Here is an 8,117-nt window from a genome sequence, read left to right as displayed (position 1 = left end):
CGGGCGTTGTCATGTTGAAAAACGTCGTTGACGTTCACCATGATGGGTTGCACATGGGGCCTAAGAATCTCGTCGACGTATCGTTGAGCCGTAACATTCCCTCGAATGTGCAAAAGGTTTGTTCTGGCATTGTAGGCGATGGCAGCCCACATCATGACGCTGCCACCACCAAATCTGTCAACATCCTGCACACAGTTTGCTGCAAAACGTTCACCTCGGCGACGGTAAACACAGGTCCTTCCAACCTGCCTACGAAGCATAAAACGTGATTCATCGCTGAACCAAACATGCCTCCATCGTCGATGAGGCCATACCCGATGTGCCCGAGTCCACTGCAGCCGTGCTTGACGATGTTGCTGGGTGAGGATGACGCCTCTGACTGGACATCGAGGTCGGATTCCTGCATCTCGTAGACGGTTGCGTACGGTCTGATCAGAAATCCTACGCAGTCCTGGTATGGTTGAGGCAGTAGACGTCGCAGTAGTGGTCCTATCTCGAAGGTGACGTAACCGGATGTTGCGATCTTGTGCGGGCGTGGTCACACGAGGTCTGCCAGATCGTGAATGATCACGAGTTGATCCATGTTGTTGGTGACGATTCCATAGCCTTGTGATGGTGCTTGGGTGGACATTCACAGCTCTGACAACAATGGCGTTGTTGCGTTGTGCTTCAGTCAGTCTTGGCGTAACTGTATTGCGTGTCGGTGGCTTAACACTGAGCTATGGAAACCGAAAACCCGTAACTTTTATAGGGATTTTGCACATGTTGCACTTGCAGAACATGCAGATCTCTCAAACAAATTTATTGGGACACGCATGCGTTTTGGCGAAAAATCCGATGTTTTCCTCCGTTTTCAAAGTGCACAACTTTTATTGTCATTTTGGTCTGACAATCAGTGCCTTAACACGTGTAACATCACATACTCTGAGCTTTTAACGTTATTACATATATTTCTCTTTAAAATAACAAAAATATCCCTTTTGCGTTTCTTGTTTTGAAGAGTATATTATGTTGACTCATCATTCATTACTGCGTGGATAGCTACGTGTAATACATTTCGTGACATATGAATTTCTTTTGTTACTTGGAAGTTACAACTTTACTTGTCAATTTCTATAGACCTGTTGTTACTTAGAAACTAATTGTCAGTGTGTATAAATTAATACATTATTCACACAGTTATTTTTATTTCGGGTTCAAGTTGAACCTGAAAATGTTTTTAGAAGTAACATTTTGCCTCAAGTTTCACATTTGTTAGAACCACTAAAATATTGTTAGAAATTATAAACCACCGTATATGATATATGCATAGTATGTAATTTATATAGATAGATGGGTTATATTTAAAAGGAAACAGTAGTTGGTAATCAATTTGACGATTTGTTACGATTTTCTGAAAAAGAAAAAAACGAAACGTGTTTGTGGTTAATATTCCGTTATTGTTTTATTTTTTGTAATCATGTTTTTTTTCATAACTGTAACCAGAATGTCAAAGTTTTCTACCGTGAAGCTTTACCTAGGGACACTTCCAATTTCCACATCTCCATCCTTCTACTGCACGGAGCAGCGTTTACTTCCAAAACCTGGCTGGACCTGGGCACAATACAAGTGCTGGCTGCAATGGGCCACCGGACTGTGGCAATGGATGTACCTGGTGGGCTTTTTGTTCATTACTAACATAACATCACAACATTTAGAGGTAGGTGTCAGTTCATTACTAACTTAATATTACAATATTTTGATATAGACTCCAGTTCATTGCTAATTTAACATTACAATATTTGGATATAGGTGTCAGTTCATCACTGAATGAAGAGATAGGTAGTCAATACCTTTATCATAAATTAAATTATTTGTTTGTTTTTTAAATTTTTCACAAAGCTACACGAGGGCTATCTAAGCTAGCCGTCCCTAATTTAGCAGTGTAAGACTAGAGGAAATGTAGATAGTTAACATAACCCACCGCCAACTCTTGGTCTACTCCTTTACCAATAAATATTGGATTTACGGCTGAATGGGCGAGCATGTTAGGTGTGACGGGGATTTAAACTCGCGACCCTCAGATGCGAGTCAAGCGCCTCAACCACCTGGCCATTTTGGACCCTGACCAGTTGTGAATAGGGTTTAAAACACAGTTGTGTATCTCTTGTGCAGTGAAATAGGCTATCATGTTAAGTGTGTAATTAATTAGCATGTTTTATTTTTGGGAATTGAACGTTTTTAAACGATCATGTTTAATAATCTATCAATTGTGTAAATCTACAATTGTATTTCTTATTTTCGACATAAATGTGTTATGCAAAAGTTTAATCCTGGTGACCTTTAACCTGCAGTCTACGCGGCGCGATCTTTGTTTGTATATATATTATTTACTGCACATTTATGTTTGAATATTTTTGTAACAGGCTTCGGTAACAGCGAGAGGGCACGCATCTCAGACCGCGGCGAGTTCATTAACGACGTGGTTAAAGCCTTGAACTTGATACGTTCTGTGGTGGTCAGTCCTAGTATGAGTGGAGCTTTTGCTCTTCCGTACCTGGTAAAATATTCAACGGACATGGGTGGATATGTTCCAGTTGCACCCGGGGCTACGAGCATTCTTGAAAGACAACCTTGCGGTAATGGTCAGTCAAAAGAAATGTCCCTTGACAGTGTATGTGAAAGCCTAAAGGATTACTTTTCACTTCCCCCTCATGACTTAAGTTGTCTTAAGGTAAGCGATTTAAATGTCAACATCAAACGAAACATATAACTGATAAAGTGTGTTGGGTAGAAACCTTTTCAAACGTAAGATACCTGGTAAGCACATTATACTTAATTTAAAAAACATTTTATCAACGTACTTTTGATCTTGAAATTTTCAATAAAATACAGTTACCTAAATTAACCCACAATTACTGAACTTTCACTCGCGATTAAGATACAACTAAATATGTTTACTTGTTTATATGCATTTCATCATTTATCGAGACTTTTGTTCAGTTGAGTTAAGTACACGAAGTAAACTTTACTATTTATTCTCCTAAAATAATTATAAACCTAAATAAATACCCCTACAAGTCATTTTATTTTGCTAAAGTAGTCAAGTTCAAGTTATGGTTATGTGACGATTTTAAAAGAATTGTTGTACCAGTTATACACTAGTAAACTGTATTTCAGGTATTTCACGACTATTTAAAAACACACAAATAATCACAACAGATACATTAATCAAGATTAGATTTTCGATATTTTAAATAAGTCGAGAAATTTTGGGTAAATTTTTTAATTAGTTTTTCTGCGAGGTGCACTTTCAACTTTCTTAACATTTTAAAATGAAAACGTTATTTCTTATTCTACGTTGAAATTGATCAAATTTCATGTTTGACTTTTATCTGTTGGTTTATATATTAAGTTATATTAAGAAACAAAGAGCACCAGTGCATCAATGCATTCAATCCTTCAAAATCAGGTTTATACGTTTGATATTCAGTCATATAATATATTTATTATTAAAAACACATTATGGGTCACGTGATATTTTACAGAGAATTTAAATTGTGTTTGTAAAGTTCATTGGAAATTTTATCAGTTAAATTATTAAGAAAGACAAATAATTCATTTATTTATTGAATTTATCTTATTATTTAAAACATATTTGAAAAGGCTGAATATTTCAGTTTTTGTCAGTTGTGATAAAGTAAAGCTATTATCCTATGTATTTTAATATTTTTGTATGTTATTGTGTACAAAGCTACACAGTGTTCATCGCTGGTATCAAAAACCCGAATTTTATCTTTTTAAGTTGTGAGACTTCCAGCTAAACCATGAGAGGAGGGTATCTTATCATTTAATATATTTTATAGCGAGTAATAAATAAAAATAATAAATTTTTAGATCTGTCATCAAAATGTTACTATTTCTTCTTCATGTAAACCATGTCTATCTGAAAGTACAATGTAGCATCTAATAAACATGTAAAAGAAGATATGGATATCAAGATTATCTCCTCTCTCTCTACACACACGCCTAGTGTTTATTGTTAGTCTTCTGGAAATCAAGATTATCTCCCCCTCTCTCCACACACACGTCTAGTGTTTATTGTTAGTCTTCTGGAAATCAAGATTATTTCCCCCTCTCTCTCAACACACACGTCTAGTGTTTATTGTTAGTCTTCCGGAAATCAAGATTATTTCCCCCTCTCTCTACACCCAGGTCTAGTGTTTATTGTTAGTCTTCTGGAAATCAAGATTATCTCCCCCTCTCTCTACACACACATCTAGTGTTCATTGTTAGTCTTCTGGAAATCAAGATTATCTCGCCCTCTCTCTACACACACGTCTAGTGTTTATTGTTAGTCTTCTGGAAATCAAGATTATCCACCCTCTCTCTACACACACGTCTAGTGTTTATTATTGGTCTTCTGGAAAACAAGATTATCTCGTCCTCTCTCTACACACACGTCTAGTGTTTATTGTTAGTCTTCTGGAAATCAAGATTATTTCCCCTCTCTACACACACGTCTAGTGTTTATTGTTAGTCTTCTGGAAATCAAGATTATCTCCCCTCTCTACACACACGTCTAGTGTTTATTGTTAGTCTCTGGAAATCAAGATTATCCCACCCTCTCTCTATACACAAGTCTAGTGTTTATTTTTAGTCTTCTGGAAATCAAGATTATCCCCCCTCTCTCTACACACACGTCTAGTGTTTATTGTTAGTCTTCTGGAAATCATGATTATCTCCCCCTCTCTCTACACACATGTCTAGTGTTTATTGTTAGTCTTCTGGAAATCAAGATTATCTCCCCCTCCCTGTACACACACGTCTAGTGTTTATTGTTAGTCTTCTGGAAATCAAGATTATCCCCCCTCTCTCTACACACACGTCTAGTGTTTATTGTTAGTCTTCTGGAAATCAAGATTATCTCTCCCTCTCTCTACACACACGTCTAGTGTTTATTGTTAGTCTTCTGGAAATCAAGATTATCTCTCCCTCTCTCTACACACACGTCTAGTGTTTATTGTTAGTCTTCTGGAAATCAAGATTATCTCCCTCTCTACACACACGTCTAGTGTTTATTGTTAGTCTTCTGAAATCAAGATTATCTCCCTCTCTCTACACACACGTCTAGTGTTTATTGTTAGTCTTCTGGAAATCAAGATTATCTTTCCCTCTCTCTACACACACGTCTAGTGTTTATTGTTAGTCTTCTGGAAATCAAGATTATCTTTCCTCTCTCTACACACACGTCTAGTGTTTATTGTTAGTCTTCTGGAAATCAAGATTATCTTCCCTCTCTCTACACACACGTCTAGTGTTTATTGTTAGTCTTCTGGAAATCAAGATTATTTCCCTCTCTACACTACACACGTCTAGTGTTTATTGTTAGTCTTCTGGAAATCAAGATTATTTCCCTCTCTCTACACACACGTCTAGTGTTTATTGTTAGTCTTCTGGAAATCAAGATTATCTCCCCTCTCTCTACACACACGTCTAGTGTTTATTGTTAGTCTTCTGGAAATCAAGATTATCTAGTGTTTATTGTTAGTCTTCTGGAAATCAAGATTATCCTCTCTACACACACGTCTAGTGTTTATTGTTAGTCTTCTGGAAATCAAGATTATCTCTCCTCTCTCTACACACACGTCTAGTGTTTATTGTTAGTCTTCTGGAAATCAAGATTATTTCCTCTCTCTCTACACACACGTCTAGTGTTTATTGTTAGTCTTCTGGAAATCAAGATTATCTCCCTCTCTCTACACACACGTCTAGTGTTTATTGTTAGTCTTCTGGAAATCAAGATTATCCCACCCTCTCTATACACAAGTCTAGTGTTTATTTTTAGTCTTCTGGAAATCAAGATTATCTCCCCCTCTCTCTACACACACGTCTAGTGTTTATTGTTAGTCTTCTGGAAATCAAGATTATCTCCTCTCTACACACACGTCTAGTGTTTATTGTTAGTCTTCTGGAAATCAAGATTATCTCCCTCTCTCTACACACACGTCTAGTGTTTATTGTTAGTCTTCTGGAAATCAAGATTATCTCCCCCTCTCTACACACACGTCTAGTGTTTATTGTTAGTCTTCTGGAAATCAAGATTATCTCCCCTCTCTCTACACACACGTCTAGTGTTTATTGTTAGTCTTCTGGAAATCAAGATTATCTCCCCCTCTCTCTACACACACGTCTAGTGTTTATTGTTAGTCTTCTGGAAATCAAGATTATCTCCCCTCTCTACACACACGTCTAGTGTTTATTGTTAGTCTTCTGGAAATCAAGATTATCTCCCTCTCTACACACACGTCTAGTGTTTATTGTTAGTCTTCTGAAATCAAGATTATCTCCCCTCTCTACACACACGTCTGGTGTTTATTGTTAGTCTTCTGGAAATCAAGATTATCTCCCCCTCTCTCACACGTCTAGTGTTTATTGTTAGTCTTCTGGAAATCAAGATTATCTCCCCCTCTCTACACACACGTCTAGTGTTTATTGTTAGTCTTCTGAAATCAAGATTATCTCCCCTCTCTCTACACACACGTCTAGTGTTTATTGTTAGTCTTCTGGAAATCAAGATTATCTCCTCTCTCTCTACACACACGTCTAGTGTTTATTGTTAGTCTTCTGGAAATCAAGATTATCTCCCCTCTCTCTACACACACACGTCTAGTGTTTATTGTTAGTCTTCTGGAAATCAAGATTATCTCCCTCTCTCTCTACACACACGTCTAGTGTTTATTGTTAGTCTTCTGGAAATCAAGATTATCTCCTCTCTCTCTACACACACGTCTAGTGTTTATTGTTAGTCTTCTGGAAATCAAGATTATCTCCCCTCTCTCTACACACACGTCTAGTGTTTATTGTTAGTCTTCTGGAAATCAAGATTATCTCCCCTCTCTCTACACACACGTCTAGTGTTTATTGTTAGTCTTCTGGAAATCAAGATTATCTCCCTCTCTCTACACACACGTCTAGTGTTTATTGTTAGTCTTCTGGAAATCAAGATTATCTCCCCCCTCTCTACACACACGTCTAGTGTTTATTGTTAGTCTTCTGGAAATCAAGATTATCTTTCCTCTCTCTACACACACGTCTAGTGTTTATTGTTAGTCTTCTGGAAATCAAGATTATCCCCCCTCTCTCTACACACAAGTCTAGTGTTTATTGTTAGTCTTCTGGAAATCAAGATTATCTACACACACGTCCCTCTCTCTACACACACGTCTAGTGTTTATTGTTAGTCTTCTGGAAATCAAGATTATCTCCCCTCTCTCTACACACACGTCTAGTGTTTATTGTTAGTCTTCTGGAAATCAAGATTATCTCCCCTCTCTCTACACACACGTCTAGTGTTTATTGTTAGTCTTCTGGAAATCAAGATTATCTCCTCTCTCTACACACACGTCTAGTGTTTATTGTTAGTCTTCTGGAAATCAAGATTATCTCCCCTCTCTACACACACGTCTAGTGTTTATTGTTAGTCTTCTGGAAATCAAGATTATCTCCCTCTCTCTACACACACGTCTAGTGTTTATTGTTAGTCTTCTGGAAATCAAGATTATCTCCCCTCTCTCTACACACACGTCTAGTGTTTATTGTTAGTCTTCTGGAAATCAAGATTATCTCCCTCTCTCTACACACACGTCTAGTGTTTATTGTTAGTCTTCTGGAAATCAAGATTATCTCCCCTCTCTCTACACACACGTCTAGTGTTTATTGTTAGTCTTCTGGAAATCAAGATTATCTCCCCTCTCTACACACACGTCTAGTGTTTATTGTTAGTCTTCTGGAAATCAAGATTATCTCCCCCTCTCTCTACACACACGTCTAGTGTTTATTGTTAGTCTTCTGGAAATCAAGATTATCTCCCTCTCTCTCTACACACACGTCTAGTGTTTATTGTTAGTCTTCTGGAAATCAAGATTATCTCCCTCTCTCTACACACACGTCTAGTGTTTATTGTTAGTCTTCTGGAAATCAAGATTATCTCCCCCTCTCTCTACACACACGTCTAGTGTTTATTGTTAGTCTTCTGGAAATCAAGATTATCTCCCCCTCTCTCTACACACACGTCTAGTGTTTATTGTTAGTCTTCTGGAAATCAAGATTATCTCTCCCTCTCTCTACACACACGT

General features: G+C 37.5%; 1 protein-coding gene across 1 annotated transcript; it reads left to right on the top strand.

The window, feature by feature from the left end:
- The first annotated feature begins 1,620 nt into the window (after positions 1-1,620).
- Positions 1,621-2,752, top strand: LOC143236404 (protein ABHD14A-like). The gene is made up of 2 exons (XM_076474665.1): positions 1,621-1,654; positions 2,406-2,752. Exons 1-2 carry the CDS (start codon positions 1,621-1,623, stop codon positions 2,750-2,752), a joined length of 381 nt encoding a protein of 126 aa, XP_076330780.1.
- The last annotated feature ends 5,365 nt before the right edge of the window (positions 2,753-8,117 follow it).

This window comes from Tachypleus tridentatus, chromosome 13 (genome assembly GCF_004210375.1).
Source record: "Tachypleus tridentatus isolate NWPU-2018 chromosome 13, ASM421037v1, whole genome shotgun sequence".
Lineage (NCBI taxonomy): Eukaryota > Metazoa > Arthropoda > Merostomata > Xiphosura > Limulidae > Tachypleus > Tachypleus tridentatus.
Note: the sequence above shows the minus strand (reverse complement) of the source record. Positions and strands in the feature narration are given on the sequence as shown.

Bases quoted from the DNA above. Each gene is read 5' to 3' on its own strand.
- LOC143236404 (XM_076474665.1), top strand. From the start codon at position 1,621: ATGGGCCACCGGACTGTGGCAATGGATGTACCTG. The intron at 1,655-2,405 runs GTGGGCTTTTTG...TTTTTGTAACAG, and splicing joins TGTGGCAATGGATGTACCTG to GCTTCGGTAACAGCGAGAGG.